Source organism: Urocitellus parryii, chromosome 11 (genome assembly GCF_045843805.1).
Source record: "Urocitellus parryii isolate mUroPar1 chromosome 11, mUroPar1.hap1, whole genome shotgun sequence".
NCBI classification, from domain to species: Eukaryota; Metazoa; Chordata; class Mammalia; order Rodentia; family Sciuridae; genus Urocitellus; species Urocitellus parryii.
Genome location: NC_135541.1, coordinates 48,062,366 through 48,089,097, shown reverse-complemented (window position 1 = coordinate 48,089,097; position 26,732 = coordinate 48,062,366). Strand labels below are relative to the sequence as shown.

The following is a 26,732-nucleotide window of genomic DNA, read 5'->3' as shown; positions in this document are numbered from 1 at the left end:
GATTACAGATATGGGCCACCACACCCAATTTGTTGTTTGTTTTGCTTTGTTTCGTTTTTGCATATTCTGGCAAGCCATTTTCCTCCTCTTTTGATTGTGGCAACCAAACTCTCAGGGAAGGTCAGCATTATTTCTATACATTTACAATGAGAAAGGAAAACATGGGTTGTCCATCTTTTATGAACATTTCTCAATTTTAATATTCTAAAAAACAGAGTTTTGTGCACACCATAAATACATAGTAATAAGTAAGGGATAATCCCAAGGTTTTTTTCTCTTTCTCATTTTTCAAGAAGAAAAACAATTTCTGAATTCTAAATGTTTCCCTGTAGATATCCGAAGCAGAGAATAGATTATCATAAGGCAGGGTTTTTTTTTTCCCATCAGTACTGAAAAATTAGAATATAAGAAGGGAAATTCCCTTTTGGTCCAGGAGCCAGGAAAGAAGAAAAGAAGAAAGGAAATATTGTCACGGGTGAGGACAGAATTGGTTAACTAGGTCTCTTAACACAGAGGAGGAGAAATGGCAATGGCAAAGGCATGTTTTGGGGAGACATTACCGTAAAGAGCATGCCTGTGTCTCCCCCTGCACCTGAGAGTCCTTGAAGTTCCCATAAGCCCCTAGGGTCACAGAAGGAACCTGAGAATCAGTCCCAACATGTCTTCCAAGTGTAGGCTACATCATAAGGTGAAAGAACCACGGAATCCAGGGAGTGAGCACCCAAAGATAAGGGTTGGACAGTAAGTTGAGCTGTCTCTTAAATGAACAGAGTTCCACAGAGAGATTAGGTGAAGGGCCCAGGAAGTGAGACTTTCAGTGAACTGAGAAAGGTGCAGGGCTCACACGGAGGACAATTATGCCCTGCTATATATACCACCCCACCCCCCAAGCAATGCTTGACCAAGGCAGAGATTGCAAACCAAAGACCTGGGTGAATGAGCCATCTCACACGTGGACAACAGCAGGGGTTAGTAGAAAGGGACAACACAAGATGAGGACAACACTCTACCCCTTCTGCTAGAGCCTAATTGAATGTTAGCTTTCCATTTGACAACATGCCCCCTAATTAAAGAAAAAGAACAAGAACTGAAAGACTGAAAGACCACTAATTGGCAAGTTCAAGTCCCTCCCAGCCCCTACCCCCATTTGTGACACAGGAGCTTAGCAATAAGATGAGCTATGAAAGAAAGCAAAGAAAAATCACTGCTTTTCCTTCCTTCCCTACCTTCTTTTCTTGTGCACATCTGATGAATTGGCATTTAATTTTTATCTCAAAGAATAACTAGGTAAAAAATAGATGATACACTAATGATGGATTGACTGGTCTGTTGAAAGCAAGGAAATAATTAACCTCAACTGACCCAAATCCAAAATCATGAGGATGGCGAGTTTATGGGCATCTTCAAATGGCTCAGATTAGAGCATCTCAAACATGATGTACCTGCCCACTCACACTGGGATCCTGTCAAGAACACCAATTGGCTGGTAGATCTGAGGTAGGGGCTGAAGTCTGCATTTCCAGTGAACACCCAGGTGAGGCTAAAGCTGCTAGTCTAAGGACATTCACAGCAAAAGCCTAGAAGATGTGTGTATCACAAACTTCTTAGGAGTAGGTGCCCAAGACCCTACCACAGGGAGTGACTTTTAAGGGTTAGCGGTCCATGGTTACCAGTATGGAAGAAAGTCCTTGAAAAATGGATAACACAAGAAGCTGGAAAGAGGAATTAACCAGGGGTTAGGATGTGAACATAGATCAGTGGTGGGTGACTGTGCAGTGAAAACCCAAAGCTGGAACAGCCCATCTGCAAACTGCAGAGAAGGAATGGTTCCTGCTGTCCACCTCTTAGAATGCTGGGTCCAGTGCTGGCAATGCCCACTTCATCAAAACCTCTGGTCACAGAATGGTGGCGTTGAACACTCTTGTCTGCCTTTGAATGGAATTATAGAGTGATTTCTTCACTGAACAGACCAAGTGTGGGAGGCGTGCGACAGCTACACCCTCTGCTACTTACATCATCCGCCGTCACCGTCATCACACTCCTGCTTTTCTTCATTATAGAGCTGAGAAATGTTCCCTCTTAGGATGTCTGCTGTTTGGTGCAGCTTGGCTGATAACTGTTATGACCTATAGGAGAAAACACACACGCAAAAAGTACAGTTCTTTATCCTTAGTCAAACAAAATACGTGACATATTCTCTAAACTGACACTTGAATGTGTATGATGTGCATGAGTAAGAAAGAAATATCACAATTTACCAAGCCAATTAAGTACGACATGCTGAGTAAGATTAAAAGACTACTAAAATCCAAGACATTTGTGAAAAGAGAAGAGTAGATAAGTATTAGGCTCCCAAATGATCAATGATCATGAACAATATGTAGATAATAGGCATTTGATGTGAAGTTTTGTAGTTTACAAAGTACCCTTCTCATAAATTATCTCATTTGATTCACAAGACATCTGCAAGATTATTTTCATTTTTTTGAAATGAGACAACAGAGGGTCAGAAAGATTATTTGGCTGAAGTAACACAGATAAAACATGTCAGATTTAGAATTTAAAGAATGGGACTCCTTGACACTGTCTAAAGAAAAAAAGGAAAGAAAAAAAAAGTTCAGCAATACAAATGTACATGAGAGAAAAATAACAATCTCAAGTTTGATTACTGGTTTAAACCTCTCACATGTGTAAATACACAGAAAGTATTCATCACAGAGAACTTTAGCAACCAATCTTTACAAAGAGCCTGAGTCTCCTGGTTTAAATCGTCAACTGGGCACTTTTGAGGTAGAGATCTTGAAGTTCCTGGCATCTGTTTTGTGTAGATCACCGGAACAAACAGAGAACCTCCATGACATTACCCAAATTTAACGTTTCACCCTGATTCTGCCAACTTCAGAATAAAAACTTGCCTTGGGTTTCTGAAGACTCAGGCTAAACAAGGCCAAATTTAAAGTCTAGTCATATAACCGATGACAACAGAACACAAAGAATTCTGAGTTTGCAAAATTTAACTGGAAATGGATGTACTATAAAAATTAACAAGTCCTGGAAGTATTCGTCCATACGGTGGTTTGGTTTCACAAGATCTTGATATCAAAAATGTCCTGTATTGTTGCTGAGCTCAGGAACTCCTATATATTTCTTACTCGGTACGTTCAAATTCTTCGTATGTGCCTGATTGGAAAAGTCTGCTTCCCTAACATGAAGATATATATAGATTAGGAGCATGATGGAGTCATAGCTGTGTGACTAGGAATACTAAGTAGTCGTATTGTACCATCACCCAGGAAACCAGGGTTGAATTTCTAACACATAATTTGACTATATTATGCAGGAATTGGCAGTGAAACTGACAAAAGAGTGTGGGGTGGGGGGGGTGCCATTGCTTTTGTGAGTGTTCGAGGGATAGAGAATAAATGAGTAAAATCTAGTCTCTTCAGGTGTTTGATCCTACGCGTCAAGGAAAGGAAACTCCTCCACATACATCAGGGGACCATCACAAATGCTGTGCTCTTTTAAAGCTGACCAAATAGTAGCAGGCAGAATTTTAAAGCTTTTCCTCTAAGGTTGCTTAAAACCTCACAGAAGTAGACAAGTAGCAGATATTTTATCATTGAGTTTTATTCAATCCCAAGGGCCTCTTAAGGGCTTACCTAAAGCCAGGGGCAGGAGTTATGCTGCTAAGCTAAAAAAATAAAACAAATGAGATTCAATTTTAGTTCTACATGCAGGATCTAGAACTATACAGACACAATGACTATACCTCTATAAAAATGTAGGCATAGAAAAAACTATTAATGATAACAATGGAAATTACATAAAGGTTGAAGGAGGTTTTCTTTTTGTTATTAAATAATGAGTAGAATGGGGCTGGGGTTGTGGCTCAGCGGTAGAGCGCTTGCCTCGCACGTGTGAGACCCTGGATTCGATCCTCAGCACCACATAAAAATAAATAGGTGAAATAAAGGTATGGTGTCCAACTACAACTAAAAAATAAATATTTTTTAAAAAATAATGAGTAGAATGTGTTTAGTGGAGATATTGTAGAACAATCTAGTATTCAAAAATATAGGAAGGAATTTAATATGCCAAGAGTGTAATGATGCATAGAAGAAGACACCATGGTAAGTAAGCACAGGCAGGTAGGAAAACAAAATGTTCCAGGGGAATATCAGTACATCTTTTTGTCAAGAATATTCTTTGAGGTCTTAGCCACAGAAATAAATTTTATATTTTATGGATTTTTTTTTTTAATGTGAGAACTTACTGGATAAATTCATGTGCCTTCAACCAGGAACATGTCCTGGCTAGGGAAAAGAAGGATTGCAAGTTACAGTGCAGTTTTCCAAATGTTCTACAATAAAAATATAGTATTTTTATGTTCAGAAAAAAAGGCAACATCTGTTATATAAGACAAGACCAAAGAAAGCAAGAATGATGGATTATTTCCTGGATATTCCTCATCTCCCTTACAGTTCCACGCCCCTCTCCATCTGCTCTGTGCCTGGGAGGTTGATTCTCAGGTATTGTGTCCATGATCTTTTTAGCCTCCCCTAGTGGCCACCAAGCTCTCTACTGTAGGACCCAGCTACTGTAGGAATCCCTCTGTAGGCCTGTAACTGGCAGCAGCTTCTACTATTGCTACCTTCCAGCTGGTTCATCGTGTGTTTGGTTATCCTCAACCCTGCCCATAGGTTTTCTCAGTACTACCTCCACTAACTTTTCCCTGTCTTTGGGAGTACAATCCATTCCCTACTAGGGTCCTGATTGATATAGACTTGCTCTGAAAACTTTACAAAGTCAGAGGACAATTTAAAAATATTCCCCCTCAGTGCCTTAGCACAGTAACTGACAATAACAAGGGTCTCCATAAAAATTGTTTGAAGAATAAATGAGTAAAATCTAGTCAGAGTTCTAAAATGGTTTTAGTACTTTAAAAAAAAAAAAAGGTCAACAGGTAATATCTCAATTTGCTTTGAGGCAGATATAGTTTATGTCATCAATCCTGGGTGGAAATTTTGATTCTGCTCATGGATTCTGAGAAATATGAGAATGTGGAATATACATGCTGTATTATTCCTGATTGTCTATGACTACTGCCTTTCATAAATTGGCTAACATAAATTGAGGATTTTCTTTTTTTTCAGTTTAGCACTTTACATGCATGATTTTAACGATCTCATAAGAGCAACCAACCAAACGAAGCTGGTATAATTATCATGACAAGCAAGGAAATCAAGTCTTGGAGGAGCAATGAAACATGACCAAAGTTGGGCAGTCCATTGGTTAAGGCCAAAAAATTCTAGTTATAAATCTTTAATGCATCAGCAGCCTATAAGTGATTGGGTCTTATGAAAAACTTTTCAAGGTGTAAGTAAATAAGTTTCTACTTTTTTTTTTTTACTTGTTTTGATGTTAGAAATAGAAGTTAAGTTGGTCTGTTTTTAAAACCATGCTCTCTAATAATGTAAGAACAAAAAGGAAGTGATGTAAAAAGCTACTGAAGTTTTAAAATGCCTGAAATTCAAGATAAATATAAATAAGAGGTTAGAGTCTCTAAATTTGAGATTATTCTTCCAGCATTAAATTTACTTTCCAATAAATAGAACACCATATGCTTCACTAAAACAAAGTGTTTCTAAGGATTTCTAAAGTGATGAGTAAGAGTGATGACTCTAAGTTCCATGTCTCACATATTTTCAACAGATTTTCCTGTGGCTTTATATTTTAGCACTTAAAAGATGCTCTCATTCAAACTCCTATCAACCCTTCATAGCATTCTGTTACACTCATTGACAGTTATACTCTTTATATCATTGCACCTCATTAAAAGTCTAAAATGAAGGAAAGACCTCTGGCTACTATAGTAATAATGTGAATTTGACCTTCAACAGGTTACAGGTACGAGTGATCCCTGGCTCATAGGAATTTCAGAGAATAATGAGAGTCATTTAAAACTCCTAAGTTATACTTACATGTGAAACCAACCCATGCAGAAATGAGGAAAGTAAAATTGTTAATTAGAAGTTATTAGGAATGGTACTTTTTTTCTGGCTGAAAGACAGTTCTTTATTCTGGAGATGATGCATAATAAAGTCTCATTTTGTTGTTTATTAATTTATTTATGGAACATTCTGAACTTGATAGAACACAGATATGAATAAACTGGTTTTAATTTTTCTCCAACGAGTGCATTCCATCTGCAATGTAAAACCTCTTTCTTCTTCCTTCATAGCAGTTCATAATGCCAATCCTATAACTCATTCCCTTTCTTCAACTCAGCTGGGTGGAACTTGGAGTTAGGAGTGGGAATAGTCTTCATCATCACTCCTTTCCTCTTCAGGAAAAGGGAGTGGCAAGGTAGAAGAAGAAATGGAAATGGGAAACATCTTGCTTAATTGGGTCCTCTTTTTAAGTGCCAACACTTCTCTAGCAAAATCATGTTTCCCATTGATGCCTTCTCCAGGGCTTGTGTCCAGATGCTGGCTATCTCTCAAGGAGCAAATAGGAGCTTTCATGCTAGGAAGAAATAAACTTTACTAATGTCCCCTGTTCAACCTGACTGGTACACTCTAAGACCCTTGCTGGCATGTTCCCCTTGCACAAGAGTCTACCTTCTTAGAGTATTGACAGGTGGTTTTGAGCCAAAATGTTCACTTAATTCAGAATACTATGTAGGCTACTTGGCTGAGATTGTGAGTCTCTGACCAGATATATACCTCCATTTTTATTTCTCCTTGTTCAAGAAGACACAAAGAGCAGATCAGAAAGTCTTCTGCCTAAGTGACCGATGGACAAATAAGGTACCATGAGTTATTTACCAAGTTCTTTCAGCCTCAAGCCTACCATCCTAAATTCTGCTCTGTGGCATTGCAGACTCCATTTCACAGCTTCTCTTCACAGCTGGCTTCCCTTAGGTGCTGCCAAAAGGAATTGCTGGTGGGAAATCACAAGTGAGCTAGAGAGAAGGGGTCTTCTCTTCCAGGACTGTGAACAACTTGGATACTCCCTCATGACAGACCCAGAACAAGCCCCAGGAACCCCGTCAGAGGTCTGCTCACCACCTTTAGTGCACCCTTTGGTGGTCCCAGCTCCTACAGTGATGACCCTTCCTCTGGCCTCCACGCTCTTGTGACAGCACCTTCTACTTTTCTCAGCTCTAGCATGGTAGCTGGTTGGATTACCTAGAGGCCCATTTTCATTTTCATCATCCAGTAACTGTATACTATGTTTCTTGTATTAAATCACTTTTACCTTCCTAAGAAACCCAAGGAATACACAATACTTCCCCTTGCTGAAGTCACCCCCCCAACCCTGCACCATCTCTAGAAGGGGTTCTTCACTTTCTATAGGCCAATAACTCACTACTCCTACACCTTTGTTTATATAAGTCTATTGACGAGAACTGAGAGTTGCCAAGATGATAATTGGTATTGAACCTGTTGGGTTCAGAAGGAGGTGCCTGGCCATATACGTACGCAGCACTGGTTAGAGAATGTGGAGTACATCGGTGGTTCTCCATCCACTGTTCAGTCACATGGCCCTTTCTAGCTTAACAGGAAACGTCCTATTCATCATCCTTTCAGATGTGAAAGGATCATAAAATAATGAGGCAAGAGTATGTCTTCCTTTTGTTTCTTAATGACCTTAACTTCACTAAAAATGGACAACTCCGTATTAGTCCTTTTCTAAACTCTTTGAAAATTTTACTGATTTTATAAATTATCAATGTCTCCACTAAACCAAAGAGTCTTAGTGTCTTAAAATAACTAGCATAAAGTCTAGTTCAAGAAAATGAGTCTGACTCATTTTCTGGTCTGGATGAGCATCTAATGCAGGATGAATCAGGGAAAGGGATGATGGCAAGAGAAGAGCCTGACTGCCCTGTCTGCTCCCACCACTATATCCACTGACATCTGGGTCTTTGGCTTCCTCAAGTGTCCAATGAAGGAACTGGATGATAGTTATCTATGAACTTTATGATTCTAATGAAATTTCAGGAAACTGCTGAAAACAAACCCAAACTATTAAAACCACCTTCAAGACACAACACTGGATAAACACATCCTGAATTCAATACATAAAAGTACTAAACTCCTCCCTTGAGTTTGCAGATACTGGTCTCATCATACTTTCAGAAATCTGGACCGTGGCACTCAATTACTGCTGCTTTCAGATTTGAATATGGGGGAGAAAAATAAGATAGACAAATGTGCTTCCTGCTAAAAGATTGTTGGAGTGGGATGATGCAAATAATGGAGAGTAAACAAACAAATTTGAGAGGGGAAAAGTATATGCAATGTACTAAAACAAGTAGATCGGGTTTTGTGTAAAATTGTTCAAGATCATAACAGCTTGAATCCAACATTTAGATGTAAGAATTTCCTAGGAAAAAAAAATCAGCTTGTTCAGTTAGGTAATAAGCATTAAAGACTTTTGAGATAAAAATTGCAAAGCGTTAGGAATTAATATGAACTTAAACCATTAGCTTAGCCTGAGAAAATGATAAGTAACGAAGAGATAATAATATTCTTTTAGTAGTCGTCAAATGGCAAAGCAGCTATGCTAAATGCTGCTCTGAGTAAACTGTCTCGAAACAACCACTTACAACCAAATTCTACAATAAAATGTGTTTTTTTGTATATTACTAATAAGGGTACAAACTTTAAATCAATACCCATGTTGGCAAAAGAAGAATTTTAGTATGTAATTTGTTTTGAAGAATGTTTATTTCCAACAGTAACATAACAGAGAGAAAGTGACAGATTAATCCCATGTTTCTCCTTGTGTAAATTATACCTTAATGGATTTCTTAGGTGAATTTCTCTGCAGTAAACACTAAGTGAGAAAATTTTAAGGAATTAAATTATTTCTCCTATTCCAAAAAAAGCAACTAATACTACTAATTAATTTTTTTAGGTTAAAATACCATAAGGTGAAATGTAAATTGTTTTGTTTCTCAGCCACTTTTGCATTCATCTGAAATACAGGCGAGAAAACTAAAAAAGCCCTCTTGTGTTAGCTTTCCATTGCCGTGACAAAATACCAAAGATAAACAATTTATAAGGAGGAAAGATTTATTTTGGTTTATGTTTACAAAGGGTTCAATACAGGATCACTTTGTCTTATTGCTTTAGGTCTATGGCAGCACAGTACATCATGGTGGCCAGGAGACAGAAGAAGAGAGGGAGGAAGGGGCCAGGGTCCCAATATCCCCTTCAAGGGCACACCCTCAATGACCTAATTTCCTCCCATTAGGCCCTACCTCTTAAAGCACCCCCCTCATAGTACCACAGGCTGGAGAGCAAGCCTTCAACACATAGCCTCTGGGGGAAATTCCAGAGCCAAACTATAATGCCTATCTTCCAATCAATGAGTAACTAGATATTGAAAGGCCTTGCAACATCTGAGGGTTCTGATTTCTGAGTTCTCACAGAAGCAAAGTAAAGATGTGATTATGGAAGGTTTAGGCAGGATTAAGGAATTCTTTTTTTAAAACTGTATTTTATTTATTTATTTTTTATGTGGTGCTGAGGATTGAACCCAGTGCCTCACAGGGGCTAGGCAAGCGCTCTACCATTAAGCCACAACCCCAGCTCAGATTAAGGAATTTTTATGGTCTTCCAAACTGAATTATAGAGGATATAAAAAGAGATGAAAGAGCAAATATGTTGGAAACATGTTCAATTCACTTAATAAGTATTTGCTGAGTACCTGCTCATGCTCAAGTTTAGATCTTCAAATGCCCCATCATAGCTATTCAGTAATTTTATAAGCCTATTATCACTGCTCTTATATTTGAATTAATATTACCAATTTAAATGTGAGTATGAAAATTAAATTTCACTCATGATCCAAAATCCCCATTTTCATCAATTATGAATATGGACCACTTCTCTTTTGATTAGTTCCTTGACCAAAAAAAAAAAAAAATGAGAACCCCAACATATAGCAGAGATTTGCTAGAGGCTATGAGTAATACAGAGATGAATCTGATATAGTCCTTGGCCTTAAAACGCCCACTGTCTATTCTTGGGAGAGAAGAATCAATGGTTATTCATTCTGCAGTACTGAATGCAGCCTTGGCATGTGTCAGTCTCACAGTGCAGTGTGAGACGGACCAGACAGGAACAAAATGAGTGAAAGCTACTGCATAGGCAAGAAAATTATCAAAGACAGCTACCAGGCTACAGTCCTTATACGTGTACTGTGTAGAAGGAACAAAGAAAGAAACCCTTCTATCCACTCACAGCTCTTCTCCAGAGTAATCGTTTAACAATGCAAATGTCCTTATATTACTCCCCTGCTTTGCCTCCATCACAGCTTCCTGTTATTTCTGGAATAATGGAAAGCCTTTGATATGATATTTAATAATATGAGTTCCTACAGATCTGATCCCAACTTGCGTTTATAGCCTTAACTTCCTTTTCTATCACCGGCCAGCTTCCCCACGTTATCCCTTTAATTCATTTTCTTTAGTCAAACGACGTAGAGTTTATTTAGCATGCCTTGTCTCAGAACTGTAACGATTCCTCAATTTTGCCTACCTAAGTCACTCTTTTGCCTTTACTTTTAATGTCATTTCTTCCAAAATGCCTTTACTGATTTCCCCTAATTGTCATGAATTCTTAATTTTCTTATTCACTATATTTATCACAATTTATATTCATGTATGAATGTATATTTTTATACTTCATAAGTTCATAGTGAATACTGTATTCCTGTGCCAAGCAATAAATATTTGCTAAAAAAATTTTGAATAACTAAAATGGGTGTCATGCCTCTTTCTAGATGCACTAAAATATCATCTCTCAAAGGCAGCAGCTAGGAGGAGGCAGGAGATAGAATCGGAATGCAAGGTGAACATCAGATCACAGATATTAAATATTGACAGGATATATGTTCGTACTCTTGTGATAGGGAGTTGATTACCTTTGTGACAAGTGTCACTCTGTAGTCCCTAAGTGTGCCCACTCATGTAGTTCTCACAACTGTTTATCCCTATTTTAAAGTTGAGAATTCTGACACACAAAAGGGGCAAATGATTCATTCAGGCTCACTCATCTAGGAGAAGGCAAACAGTATTCACACCCAGGCAAAAAAAAATATATATATATATATATGCTGGTGGAGCTTACCACATCAGCCATTATCCTCTACTGTCTCTTGGCAGCAGCAAACAAGCATCACTTATCAGAAACAAGCACCAAAAGAGGGTGGTTCAGGGCCAAGGTGTAAAGGGTGATTAGGAACAAAAGTGGGATCTCAGAACCAGCAAGGTAATCAGGTATTTTTTAAATAATGAAACAAAAAGAAAGAAGACTCACATTTGCCAAGTGTATGGAACCTGTGAACAGCTATTCTTTTATGTAATCTCATACAAGTTTACATGAAATTAAAAAACTTAGGCTATGTATATGAAACTGTGGCTGTAAAACATAACCAAAAATGCGTAATAATTTGCCTCTGCTTTATCTTATGTTTAAAATGAGAATTCGCAAGTATTTTTCTTCTAAATTTATTCTTTCTTTGCTTCAATATTTAAAATTATGTTTTTTTAAGTCAATGCAGATGAGATTCATTCACTACTGCTGCTTGTACAGATTTCTAAATGGTCCACCAGTGCCATGTTGTCCAAACGTGTTCATGGGACATGTGTAAAACACACAGATTTTGTTCCAAGTCTTCGTTTTAGGCTCACAGACCCTAGTAATTTGTTATTAATTGCATTTTTGTCCTTTAATGAGAAGAAAACTAAAAAAAGTGTTAATCATTCATTAAAGTCTTAAGGAAGCATATAAAATTTCTATATATTCCTTTTGCAGAAATATAAATACTACATGATTACAGATTTCTTATGAGGAAGATCGAAGACACATGTAAGGAATCTTCTCAGGACCTCAAATTAATTAATGGCATGATATTCACTGGTTTAACTGGATTAATTGAATATTAACTGGCAATGATTATTGCTTCCTTAAAAAGTAGACAACTGATTTTGAGACAAACATTCTGTTCATCCATATTAAAAGGTCAGAGGATCCAGATCTTCGTGGACCCAAGAAAAAAAAAGAAGCAATTGCAAGAACATAAGGTAGAAACTAATGTGGTTAATAAAAGAATAATATGTAATATTGTCTTGATAGACTGCAGATAAGCACAGAAGGCATGTTTGATTGGTCTTTAAGTATTTCCATATTTAAAGTATGATTTCCATGTTTATTATGTTTATTTTTAAGATGCAAAATTAGGTTATACCTAGAGATGGAGTCATCCATGAATTTCACAATCAACTAATATATTTGATAAACAGAGGGGCAAAATGGTAGATTAGAGTAAGCAACATTTCTCCTAACTCTCATAACTCATCAGGAATACTACTTCTCCCCAAGGCTTAGAGTGAAAAACCCTGAGACTGGAGGGGCAGTCTGCCCTTACCAAACCAGAGCCTGTTTGACTCATTAAATGGATCTTAAAAAAAAAAAAATCCCTGAGTTTATCAATCAGCTGGGGGGATCTCATCCAGGAGCCATCTTGGGACTGTAGCTCAGTGGAGCCAATGGATACTAGAGACTGTTGAGTTTGCAGCTAGGCCTGTGTGGGCCTGTCTGAGCCTAACAAGGACTTGTCAGGGCTTGCAAACCTGTGGAATGTCAGAAACTAGGAGCATTTTGCTTGGAGAACACAGGTTAGAGAGCCTGGAGAGCCCCCTGGCCCTGCTCAACTCTCCCCAACCTGGTGAGTCCTGTGGCTTGCAGGGAGTAAGGGTGGGGCAGATGGATTTGGGGGCTCTCAGCTTGTCTAGCCAGCAGGGCTGGCACCGACCAGCTTCCCAGAACCGACCTAGGCTGGCACCATCTTGGTCCCAACACCCTCCAGAGTCCCGCATCCACTGGCCCCTGTCCCTGGGAACCCCAGGTTTGGCACCAGTCCAGCCCCCACCAGGGCCTCCCTGCCCCACAGTCCCAAGTCTCCCAACCCTCTAGCCCCAAACCCAGCCCACCACTCTATCTACAAGGCCCACAGCTTTGTCACCAGCCCATAGCCCTGCATGCCAGGCTTCTGCTTCACTGCCAGACCCATCTGGCCCAGCACACAGCTTTGCTGTCAGTCTGTGGGACCCAGAGCCCAGGGCCCTGACACATCTGACCCAAGGCAGCTGGGGCCCCACTCCTGGCCAGCCACTTGCTTCCCATCTGCAACCCAGCTTGTCCCACATGCCACTTCACTGCCAGGCCTGCCCAGCCCTACACACATCTTTGCCATGAGCCCACAGGACTCAGCACCCAGCCCTGATCTACCTGGCCTAAGTCAGTTGGCCCCCTATACATGGGTGCCAGATCCCCTGGATGTGACTAGCACCTCAGCCGCTTACCTACAACACAGCTTGCTGGGCAAGCAACTTTACCACCAAGCCTGCCTGACCTAGCAGCCACTTCTCACTCAGCCCACAACCCGGCCCACTCACACTAATCTCCCCATAACAGAATTGGGAAGTCTTAAACCTCAGTGTTTAACTCAGTGAACAACACAATACAAAGGAAGGACTCAACAACCCACAGCCTATACTCCCACACTTAGTTCATACCTCAAGAAGAAAAGAAAATCAACTGGGCACAGACAGTGACCATATATGCTCATTGACTATTTTGTCCACCATAGTGGAAATGACTCCTTAATTTCTTAACATTTCACTAAGATGTGTTGTTGTTGTTCTGTTTTGCTTTCTATTTTGTTTTCGATATTGAGTTTTTGTTTTATTTGAATATGTACTAATTGATTCAAGGATGCCTGTACATATACGTATTTGTTTTTCTCTCAATTCTAATATTTTTTCCCTTTCTTTTACTTTTTTTAATGTTGTTATTTCCCCATGCCCTGTATTTTGAGGGTTGGGGTTTTTGATTAGCATATTTTGATTTTGTTTTGTACCATCTTTGTCACTACTCTATCTTTCTTGTCCCCTCTCTCCTTTTTTTATTGCTGCACCAAATTCCATTCTCTCTCTCCTCCTTTATAGTCTTCTATTTTTCCTTTCACATTAACAACATGTCCTAAGTTACCACAGCACCTGCCTTATTCGCCCTTTTAAAAAGTAAACAATTTTCTACCCTCTTATCTCTTTTTCTTTCTTCATACACAAAAAAAATCCTTAACATCTCTTAATACTAATTGAGGCACAAAATGTCTTCCCCTACCACCAATATCACAGCAATAATTAACACAGTAGAAATTAATAAACAACATCTATTGTTTGATTTTACACCAGACATAATGCATGATTATATGATTTTTTTTACTGATGGAAATTTCTAATCGTATTATTTTTACATATTGTACCAACTAGTACTAGATACCAAAATAGGAACTAAGAACCTCGTCTACAGCTATATATTGTTTACATAGATTGTTGTTATCATTGGACTCCCCCCACCCTATCTGTGAGGTACTGGTAACATAGAGGGACTCTATAAACTCCTAATGTATCAACTCTACAGCAAGGGATTCATCCAGAAAGATGGTAGACATGCAAACAATATGAAAAGGGCAAGGAAATTAGCCATCCCAAACAACACAGAATACCTCAACAATAGACTCCATTAACACCACAGTGGAGGAAATGTCAGAGTTGGAATTCAAAAAGTTCATGGTTAAACTGATCTATGAGTTAAAAGATGACATAAAAAATGATATCAGAGAGAAAACATAAAAAGCAAAAGTCATTTAAATAAGGATATAGAGATCTTAAAGAAGAATCAATCAGAAATCCTGGAAATAAAGGAATCAATAAACCAAATTAAAAATTCATTGCACTGAGCATAGTCTTTAAAGCACTAGAAAGTCACCAAATAAATAACATTACATCTCAAAGCCCTAGAAAAAAGAATAAATCAATATCAAAAGCAGTAGAAGACAGAAAATAATTAAAATCAGAGCCAAAATCAATGAAATTGGAAAAAAAAATCAAGGAAACAAAAGTTGTTTCTTTGAAAAAATAAATAAAATCAATAAACCCTTAGCCAAGCTAATGAAGAAAGGGAAAATACAAATCACTAAGTTTTGTGATGAAAAGGAATTATCACCATGAACACATTAGAATACAGTAATAAGAAATTACTCTGAAAATCTATACTCCAATAAAATAGAAAATTATGAAGACATTGACAAATTTCTAGAGACATATGACCTATTCAAATTGAATCAGGAGGACATAGAAAATTTAAACAGATTGATTTCATGTGAAGCCTACTAACAAAGAAAAGCCAAGGACCAAATAGATTCTCAGACAAGTTCTACCAGACATTCAAAGAAGAACTTACACCAACACTCAAATTATTCTAAAAAATAAAAGAGGGATCCCTTCTGAACTCATTCTATGAAGCTAATATTACCTTGATACCAAATCCAGACACATCAAGAAAGGAAAATTTCAGACCAATATCCCTGATGAACATAGATACAAAACTTCTTAATAAAATACTGGCAAATTGCATGCAATATTAAAAAGTTAGTGCATAATGATCAAGTAGGGTTCATTCCAGGGATGCAAGTTTGGTTCAATATACAGAAATCAATAAACATAATCCATCACATCAAAGACTTCAGAAATCAATAAACATAATCCATCACATCAAAGACTTAAAGACAAGAACCACATAATTATCAACAGATGCAAAAAAAAGCATTTAAGAAAATTCAACATCCATTCATGCTCAAAACATTAGAAAAACTAGGGATACTAGGAACATACCTCAATATTGTAAAAGCTATATATGCCAAACCCAAGGCCAACATCATTCTAAATGGAGAAAAATTGAAAGCCTCCTCTCTAAAAACTGGAACAAGACAGGGATACCCTCTTTCACCACTCCTATTCAACATGGTTTCTGAAACCATAGCCAGATCAATTAGACAAAAGAAAGAAATTGAAAGGATACAAATAGGAAAAGAAGAGATCACACTATCCCTATTTGCCAATGACATGATTCTAAATTTAGAAAGCCCCAAAAAACTCCACCAGAAAGCTTCTTGAACTTATAAATGAATTCAGTGAAGTAGCAGGATATAAAATTAAGACCCATAAATCAATTGAGTCCATGCACATTAGTGATGAATCAGTTAAAGGAGAAATAAGGAAAAATACCCCATTCACACACACACACACACACACACACACACACACACACACACACACACAATATATATATTTGGGTATCAATCTAACAAAAGAGGTGAAAGACTTCTACCTTGAAAACTACAGAAGACTAAAGAAAGAAATTGAAGAAGACCTTAGAAAATGAAAAGATCTCCCGTGTTTTTGGATAGGCAGATTTATTGTCATTTTTATTAAAATTCCAATGATTTTCTTCAATGAAATAGAAAAAGCAAACATGAAATTCATTTGAAAAAAATAAGAGGCTCTGAATAGTCAAAACAATCCTTAGTAAGATCTATGATGTAAGAGGCATCATAATACCAGACCTTAAATTATACTATTAAATGAGAATAGTGAATAGTTAAAAAAAAAAAAAACAGTATGGTGTTTGCACAAAAACAGACATGAAGATAAATGGTACAAAACAGAAAACACAGAGACAAAGCCACATAAATACAGTTATCTCATACTAGACAAACGTACCATAAACATACAATGGAGAAAAAAATAGCCTCCTCACAAATGGTGGTGGGAAAACTGGAAATCCACATGCAGCAAAGTGAAATTAAACCCCTATCTCTTACCCTGAACAAAACTCAACTCAAAGCAAATCAAGGACCTAGGCATTAGACCAAAGACCCTGCACCTAGTAGAAAAAAAAATTTAGACCCAACTCTCCATCATGTTGGCTTAGGAACCTACTTCGTCAATAACACTCCTAAAGCACCAAGAAACAAAATCAAGAATCAATAAATGGGTTGGTATCGAACTGAAAAGCTTCTTCTCAGCAAAAGAAACAATCAAGAATGTGAACAGAGAGCCTACAGAATGGGAGAAAATCTTTGCTACCTGCACCTCAGATAGAATATTAATCTTCAGGATATAAAAAGAACTCAAAAAACTTAACACCAATACAAATAACCAAAACAATAAATGGGCAAAGGAACTGAACAGGCAGGCACTTCACAAAGGAAGAAATACAAATGGTCAACAAATATATGAAAAAAATGTTCAACATCTCTAGGAATTTAAAAAAAGGAAATTAAAACAACACTGAGATTTCATCTCACTCCAGTCAGAATGGCAAGTATCAAGAATACAAGTAAAACTAAATGATGTGGGGAAAAAATCTTTACTCATACATTGCTGGTGGGACTGCAAATTGGTGAGCCACTCTGGAAAGCAGCATGAAGATTTCTTAGAAAACCTAGAATGAAACCATTCTTTGACCTAGTTATCCCCCTCCTTGGCTTATACCCAAAGGACTTAACATCAGCATACTACAGTGAGGCAGCCACATCAATGTTTATAGCAGCTCAATTCATAGTAGCTAAGCTATGGAACTAACTTAGGTGCTCTTCAACAGACGGATGGATTTTAAAAAGTGTGGTTTATATACACTATTGAATGTCACTCAGCCATAAAGAATATTGGAATTATGGCATTTGCCAGTAAATAGATGAAACTGGAAAACATTATGCTAAGTAAAATAAGCCAGTCCCCCAAAACCAAAGGCCGAATGTTCTCTCTAATATGTTGATGTTAACACACAGTAAGGTGTGGGGAGGGAAGAATAGAAGTTCATTAGATTAGACAAAGGGCAGTGAAGGGAAAGGAGGGGGGATGGAAATAGCAAAGAAAGTGCAATGGATTAGACATAACTTTCCTTTCCTCATAAATGAATACATGACCAGTGTAATTCCACATTATATACAATCACAAGAATGGGATCCTAATCGGAATGGGTTGCACTCCATGTATATATAATATGTCAAAATATACTCTACTGTTGTGTATATCTAAAAAACAATTTTTAAAAATAAATAAAATTTTAAAATAATATATTTGATATATAGTGAATACAAGACCAAAGAACAGGTATTAGAGGACAAAGAGGCTTGGCTTAGTAGCCACAGAATCTCAATTTTATCTGTTCGCCTTCTGGAGCTATGTCAAATTTAGGTTGAAAAGAGTTCTTCCTCTTAAAAGTCAATGTTGAACAACCAGTAGAGATCTACTCCAATGTCCTAGAACAGTGGTTTTCTAACTTTATTCAAGTGACATTTTTGTAACTTTTGCCATGTACGATTCCCTCATTTTACTAGTGAAATACAGAGCTCTATAAAGGTTGACTTGTCATGCATCAAGTTATTCACCTACTTAGGACTAAAATTGCCATAACCTAGCTTTTGGTCCAGTTTATTCATGACAGTGCCTATGTCTGTTGCCTCTAAATTAGAGGGTTATTTTGTCTTGTATTTAGAAAGTCTTATTCATATTTTAGGGAATATCATGAACTTAAAAAATATGTCAACACCATGAATTTCTTTATGAATTCATAAGCTCATGGACTCAAGGCATTCATTTTTTCTTTCATCTATCCATTCATTTAGTCAACTACTTGCTTAGTACTAATGAGTGTCATATATTATAAAGGTACAGATGAAAAGAAATGATTTATCTCTTCAAGGACAGTGGGGTGTAAGTGGAGGACTGAGTAGTAACGGACAACTGATAAACCAGTTATATTACAGAGGTACTCAGTTATATTACAGAGGTACTGTAATATTACAGTAATATCATAGAGGAAGGCTCTGTATGTTAGCTCACCACGACCTGGGAAGGGTTCATGAAGAAGATAAATCTGAACCATGCTTTTGTAAGATACATAGAACCTTATTGGAAGATGAAAGAGAATTGCTCATAAACAAAATAAAACTTCTCACTGATCTTTAGCTACCAGTTAGAGTTCAATTAGCAGTTATGCAAACTTTAGCAAGTCATTCAATTCTTCTTGTGTTTCTATTGGTGAAAAAGAATTATTATATGTAATTATCATCTGTATTCCTCCTGTGGCTATAATAATATGTGATGAATATAAGAAAATGTTAAAATGTTGCATGCTTTTAGGAGGAAAAGACCAGTAATATTTCTGGTCGCAGTAATGGGCTGTTTGCAGATTTTTCTGTGTAAACTCTATTCAGTGCAAGCCAGGATTGTGTTCAGGAAAGCTCTCTAAAACTGAATTCAGAAAACTCTGGATTGAGATTCAAATTCTGTCGCATATTAACTGTGGTACATTCCACAATTGACCTCTCTGAAGCAGTGTTTTTGTTCATAAAAACAGGGATAATGCTACCTATTTCACAGGGTTATATCATGAGGATTAAATTAAGCTGAGTGGTGCCTGACAGGGACTTACACATAGTAGGTCCTCATTACTTAGTTTGCTGAATTGCAGTCCCATTAACACATTTCATGTTTTATTCTTTTCACCTCACTACCAAGATGTTCTCTTTCAACATTACTTCCTCTTAAAAATCACAATTGAAATAACATGACCGTATGTAACTCTTCTCTAGCGTTATTTATGCTTGAATTTTCTTATTACCAGAGACTGTAACACATACCTCATGAAGGAGAAACAGTCTCCTGGGATCTGAAGAGGTACTTGCGATGAATTTGACAAGGTAAATATAATCACCATAAAAGGACAAACCATAAGATGAGTAAATAATAAAATCTAAAATGATATTAATCTCAAGTCCTTTAGACTACAGTCTACTCAGAAATGATCAAAGGAAATAACAAACAGACAAATGATATCCACATGAATGTAATCCTCACCAATATTCCCCCAGCGATCAGTGAACAAGTAGCAACATCTCCTTCTATCTTTTCTTATGAAGCTAAAAAACATTATCCAGGTCACAAAACGTCTTTTCAGATCCATTAACAAATGAATCATATACATCAGCCAACCCAGGCTAAAAAGTTTAATGCTTTTTCTACTGGGTGTGATGTAAAAATTAAACATAAAAATTAGAAATAAAGATCAAAATTTTTAAAAAATAATAGCTGCTTTCAAATACAGAATGCGAAGTTTACGCAGAAACTTACTCACTTCTTAGGGAACTCTTATAGATGACTTCAGGTAGTAATATTATTTTCATTTTTATCTTTGCCAAGATGATAATAAAATAACTACTATTATCATTCATTAAAATGCTAAGTCTAATACTGTGTTAAATAACACTGAACAGAGAGAAAATTATCTTCATATTACACAATTTTTACATCTGTGAGTTTTCCTCTTTCATTATCATCTGGTCATAATTTTTAATACTCGATGGGAAATGAGGGATGGTCTCCATTCTAAATCTTACAAAACAGTCATTCATTTATTTAAAGAAAATAAATAGTATGTCTTTACCATTTGACAGATGCTGCTAACAAAAACCAGTCTGCTTACCTAAGAACTCACAGCCTAAGACAGGTGTAGACTGGGCAGTGATGGGCGCTGTGTGTTATATATGACACAATACCTGGGGGTGGGGGGGACTAACCAGCACTAAGGGCGCAGATTTATACCACACCTGGTTCTAAAGGATGAATGGACTCCACTGGAGGAAAACACTTGGAAGAAACATCACAAAGACATTCACCATCACCAGGTGTTTGGTGAGTTAAATGCAGCTGGTGTGGGTCTGAAGAATAGGATCCACAGGATGAAGAACAATGGAGGATGCAGCTGAAAAGATGTCTAAGTGACAGAACATGTCGATATTTTAATGTAATGCTAAATGATATGGATTGTATTCCATATGTAAATGGAGGTGGCAGATGATTGTGAATAATTTTAAGTGAGAGATCAAATGCTCACCTCTACATTCAAGAAAAATGTATTCTTGTGGCGATAAGAAAATAATCTGAAGGGAATAGATTCTTGAATGAGGGTAGTGAGAAGACCAAAAAGGATTATCAAAAAGAAACTAAGGGGACAAAAGGTGTAGGAAACTTTTAAGAGACACAACATACAGTCTTGGGGCAGAAAAGTCAATTAAAATAAGGACGGAGAAGTCACTGTTAAACAGACAAATTAGGTGGTCATTAGCTGCCATTAGAGAAGAGTGTCCAGGAAATAACAGAGATAAAAGCTTAATTTTTAGGGGGCCACAGGATGGAATTAGCATAATTCTAAGCCCTAAACCCTGAAAGGATTAGAGTGTATCCCCTTGTGGGATTCAAAATAAAAACAATCCTGCTGAGCCATTTTATGTTAGCTGAGAAGAAATAAAGACTAAAATAGGTCATTCATACACTTAGCTCTGACAGAAGAATTTGTTTTGTTCCTAAAATTTCTGACCTCAATCTCAAAAAACTCCCCAAAATGTCAGTCCGAACTCACTTTACTCAGAAATGAGTGAGAATCAAAAGTGAAAGACACAAGATATATGCAAAGAAAATAAAAGAAAAAATTTTTAGGCAATGCAGACATAATAAACGGATGATGAATTTTCTCTATATGGAAAATATTATCATGAAACTCAGGTAAAAACTTTTAACCAAGCACACTGCCATTCAATTGTGTGTGTGTGTATGTGTGTGTGTGTGTGTGTGTGTGTGTAGAGAAAGACAAACATCCAGTTTTTCAAATGTCACTTTTAATAATCAGCACATCTGAAATAAAAATATAATATTAAAATTCACCAGATTTGAGTTGATTCATATACAGCATTCTGATTTTAGGGGGCCGAAGGATAGAATTAGCATAATTCTGTCATTTACAGAACTCTGTATATGACTCTACACCACCATAGTCATGATGAAGGAATTTCCTCTTGCCTGTTTATGATACATCCCCCATATAGCTCCTGGCAACCACTGATCTGCTTTTCATTATACTTTTGATTCTTCTGTGATTTAATATGAATGAAATATATAGTATGTGGTCTTTCACATATGAATTTTTCATTTAGCCTAATGCTTTTGATACTGATTCATGTTGTCATCTCTATCAGTAATCCTTTTGTTATTTCTGAGTAATATTCCATCTAATGGGCTTACCACAGTTTATCCACGGACCACACATTTGGTGTTTTGAGTTTGGACTATTATGAATAAAGTTGCAATGAACATTCTAGTAGAATAAAATATTTTGGTACACATTCCTCAGAGGTAACTACCTAGGACTGGGTTTTTCTGAGCCACTTGGTAAGTATATTTTTAACTTGAGAAGGAACTGCAAAGCTGTTTGCCTGAATGGCTAAAGTATTTGCATTCCCAGCTACAGTGCATGAAAGTTCCAGATGTTCAGCACCCTTGCCAAAATTTTCCATTGTCAGGACTTTTAGCTTTTTGTTTCATTTTAGCCATTCTAATGGGAGTATAGCAGTATCTAATTATGGCTTTGATTTATATAGTATAGCAGTATCTAATTATGGCTTTGATTTATATTTCAATAATAAATAATAATTTGAGAACATTTTTATATGTTTATTTTTCATTCATATGTCTTCTTATGTGAATTGTATGTTCCATTTTTACCATAATTTTATATGGTTGTTTTTCTCCTTCTTGATTTATAAGAGTTACTTGTGTATTCTGAAAACAAATTCATTACAAGATGTGTATTTTCTAACTATTTCTTCCAAAACTGAGATATTTAGTTTATTTTCTTAATAGTATCTTTAAAAGAACAAATGTTTTTAAGCTTAAAAATAAACTAAATTATTTATTTATGTTGTGTGCTTTTTGTATATTCTAAGAAATTTTTAAATCCATGATCACATACTTTCTGATGTTTTCTTCTAGAAAAGTATATATTTAAATTTATGTATATGTCTGTTCATTTTTAATTAATTTTTATATATGGTGTAATGATCCATGTTCCAAATTAAAAAATTTTTCCATCTGTATGTCAAAACGTGAATACTAATTGTAAAAAATATTCTTTTGACTCACTGAATTATGTAGGCAGCATAGTTTGAAAATTTTATAATCATATTTGCATAAAACTATTTCAGGACTATTTATTCCATTAATCATTAGTGTCCATGAAAATACAACATCATATTAAAATTCATTAGTGTAGATCTTTCAAGTTTAAATTGTTCAGCCATCCAAAGACCTTTGCATTTTAATTTAAGTTTAGGAAATACTTGTCAATTTTAACTAAAAAATAAACTTGTCCATATTTATTTTTTAGTGTAATTTAAGTCCAGGGTAGATCAAAGACTGTAGGGGAAAAAATTCTGCAGAAAGAATATCCCTTCCAAAGAACGACTCCTAAATACCTCTCTTCCACAACCACCATCCATCAACTCAGCTCTCCTTCCTTTAGGAAATACAATTAGCCTTGGTTACATTGCATTTTATTTATGAATTATACCTATTTACTTTTATGTCATTGTTTATTTCTCATATACTTGTTTTCAATGAATACTTGTTTTATGGAAATTATGAAAATTTATGAAAGAACTGAGGGGTGAACTGGAGCTAATAAAATGAAGTAAATGTGGGCAATTTATTCATGAAACTAAGCTTTAGAGCAACAGAGAAAAAGACGCAATACTTAGGAAAAGCAACAGAAGAGTCTAGAAGACTGGCAAAGCCTATTTGCTAAGAGGGAAAAGCTGAGATGCAGGGGACCTTTGAGGGGGAAAAGGATCATGATGAAGTAGATGTGCAAGGACAGTCCACCTTAGGAAGCCTGAGATGAAGACAGTTGCAGACACAGACACATTTTTACATAGGGAAAGAGGCTAAGTAGAGAGAGCTTATATCTAATATTTACAATATTGGGTTTTTTTAAAATACTGTCTGATGGGAGCTGGGGACATAATTTTCAGGACTTAAGAGTTGAGCAAGAGGCATAAATAGGCTGCTAAGGGTGTTTTGTTTGGTGACTCCCTCTGACAATAAACAAAGATCCTGACCTATTTAAATAGCATTGTTCAAACTGAAGTAGTGACTCAATTACAATAGTCTCTGTCAAAATGCCTGTTGTATGCTTAAAATAGTGTGACTATTAGGAGTCTCTCTGGTTTGAAGATACTTAAAGGCAGAAAATATTAGTTTTCCACAGTGATTTTGTCACTATGGTCTTAAGCAAGTATGATAACTCTGCTGGCCTCAGTTTCCTCAACTGTAAATTAAAGGAACTGTGGGAGACATTATGTACTCCCTTCCAGCTCTAAAACGTTGTGGTCTATGGCTTTGCTAGACCTTAAAAGGCAAATCTACTAATTACTATTATAAAAATTTCTCTTCAAGGAATAAATAGATGAATTGAAATGAAAAAAGAAGATACATAGAGGATATTAATAGAGCAGCTTTCCTCCAGACAAGGTCAAGTACAAAGGAGGTGATCAGAATCCCAGGGGTCTGACATCATAGGTCATCTGAGGCAGTATCCAATCCTATCAGTGACTCTTAGAGCAGCTTCGTCACTTCTAAACAACAATGATTTCATGTTCCAAATAAGAAGTTAAATAACATGCTCCTTAAAATATTAATCACACAATCCATCACAACAATTTACATAGATGTCAACAACTATAAGTCCATTGTACCACGGCAACTCTACTATGGCTTTCATTAAATGAAAAAGCATTTCATCCTAAAATCCATTAAAGCAATAAAATAACAAAGGTGAGATAACTAAGATTTGTTACATTGAACTGAATCTGTTTAATGTTTCATTTGGAACTTAGACTTTTGTCATTGAAATAAGAAAATTACCTTTCTAAACAATGAACTTGACCATGTGTGATAGGCCAGTGCCTTCCCTGGGATAGGTACATGGCAGATAATTCATCAAAGATGTATATAGCATAATTATACTAGAACCTTATAAGGGCTATAGTAACTATTCATGGAGCTACCACAGAAATAAAAGTTACTAACCCTTAAGACAATATACAGTTCCATTGGCTGATAACTATTTACTCTAATTCATCAGGTAAGAATTACATGATGTGTACAATGATCAGATGCCCTTCTCTAAATAATACAACTCACATTGAGCACGATGTTTAAATAGATACTCCAAATCTAAATGTTGAATGTTAATTAAAATAAAAGACATAGGCTCTGGTCTCAAGGAACAAGAGCAAACTGACAAAATAAAGGCACTCATCTATGCATGAAGGCTTTATCCTCATGGCCCACACACTTTCACTAGGTCCTCTCAACACTGCCACACTGCAACCTAATTTCAACATGAGTTTCAAAGAAGACAAACCATGTTAACTCATAATACCTATTAAATGTCAAATGCTCCTGTTATCTGTAGGATTATTAGATTTCTTTTCCATTTACAATCTTTATTTGAAAACCATATATGTTTATATATTTGTACATATTTAAAGCAATACATAAAAACATATAAAAACATTTTTAAATTCCTCATCATTCTTCCATGAACTGGCCCATTTATATACACATAATATTTCTCAAAGAGTTGCCATCTGCAAGCAAATTTTATTCAAAACCCATTTTTAAACCTACCTTTATATTAGAAACCTTTTACTGTGCAGCTATTCAATGTTAACAATGGTTATTAACTATACAGTATTCCATTGTGTCTTTATTACAATATCTAACTACCCATATAATAGACATTGAGATTAGGTCCAGGTTTCTATTAGAGAATATGTTGTTGAGAATAAAATGTTCCTGCACTTGTAGAAAAAGGTTGATTATTCTGTAGCCATGGTAATAAGTAGCTACTCAGCTGAATTTAAACCTGTATAATTGGTCAACAATTCACTTCAATAGACATATTTCTAAAAGGCATTTGCTCAGGATTCCAAAAGCCAAGCAATTGGGAATAGATTCACTTCAGTGACAACACTTCTAAAGTCAGTCAATTGGCATGTTAGGGTTTGGATCTGGATTGTTCCCCCCCAAATGCTCATGTATTGAAAGTATGATCTCCAATGCAGCAAGTTCAGAAGTGGGGGGTTTTAGGCAAAGATTGGGGCTCTGACATCACCCATGGAGTCACCATGATAGCTGAATGAACTACTTGGTGGTTGATAACTGTAGTCAGGTCCCGCACAGCTAGAAGAAGTAGGTCACTGGGAGCATGCCCTTGTCAACTACATCAGTCCCTGGCCCCTTTCTCCTTTTCTTCTTCTCTCTCCCCCATCCCTCTCTCCCTCTTTCCCTCTCCTTCTCCTTCTTCTTGGCTGCCAGAAACGGAGAAGCTTTCTTCCACCACACCCCTCCATCATGATGTTCTACCCCCCCTCAGGCCCAGAACAATGGAATAAGCTGACCATGGATGGGGATCTCTGAAACAGTGAGCCAACATATACTTTTCCTCCTCTCAGTTGTTCTTGTCAGATATTTTGGTCAGAGCCATGAAGAGCTGACTGACACACAGCAGCAGACCCACAATGGTAACCATGTTTCCACAACTTAACATCAGAAGTGGAACATTTCCATTGAAGAAGGCCCTTAAATCCCTGGACTCCACATTTCCGAAAACCCTATATAAACTCAGTTTTATACATTGCTCATAGAGGCTGTGCCTCATCATCAAGACTCTCCTTTGCTGTAAAAGGTAACGAACTTAGTATTTTAATTCAGATATTGAGTGTTGGTCTCTTCTTGCAAAACAGAAAATTTGTGTATATAGATTTATTCTGTTTTTAATTGCTTCAGAATAAATTCTCTAGAAAGTGCTTATTAAACCAAACATCATAATGATATGCAATCTTATGCTATTTTTCTCAAGGGTTATTTTGGTTTATGATGCCTTCAGCATTGTATAAATACATCT

The 26,732-nt window shown here is 36.6% G+C and overlaps 1 protein-coding gene across 8 annotated transcripts in view; it reads right to left on the bottom strand.

Annotated features, from left to right (window-relative positions):
• Pde4b (phosphodiesterase 4B) overlaps nucleotides 1-26,732 on the bottom strand; it is a 514,783-nt gene that overhangs the window by 422,269 nt on the left and 65,782 nt on the right. For all 8 annotated transcript variants that reach the window (XM_026409100.2, XM_077791662.1, XM_077791663.1 and 5 more), the window contains one exon: nucleotides 2,014-2,126. In XM_026409100.2, coding sequence (XP_026264885.1) covers nucleotides 2,014-2,055 — 42 coding nt within the window. In that variant the 5' untranslated portion in view covers nucleotides 2,056-2,126. The remainder of the gene's footprint in view (nucleotides 1-2,013; nucleotides 2,127-26,732) is intronic.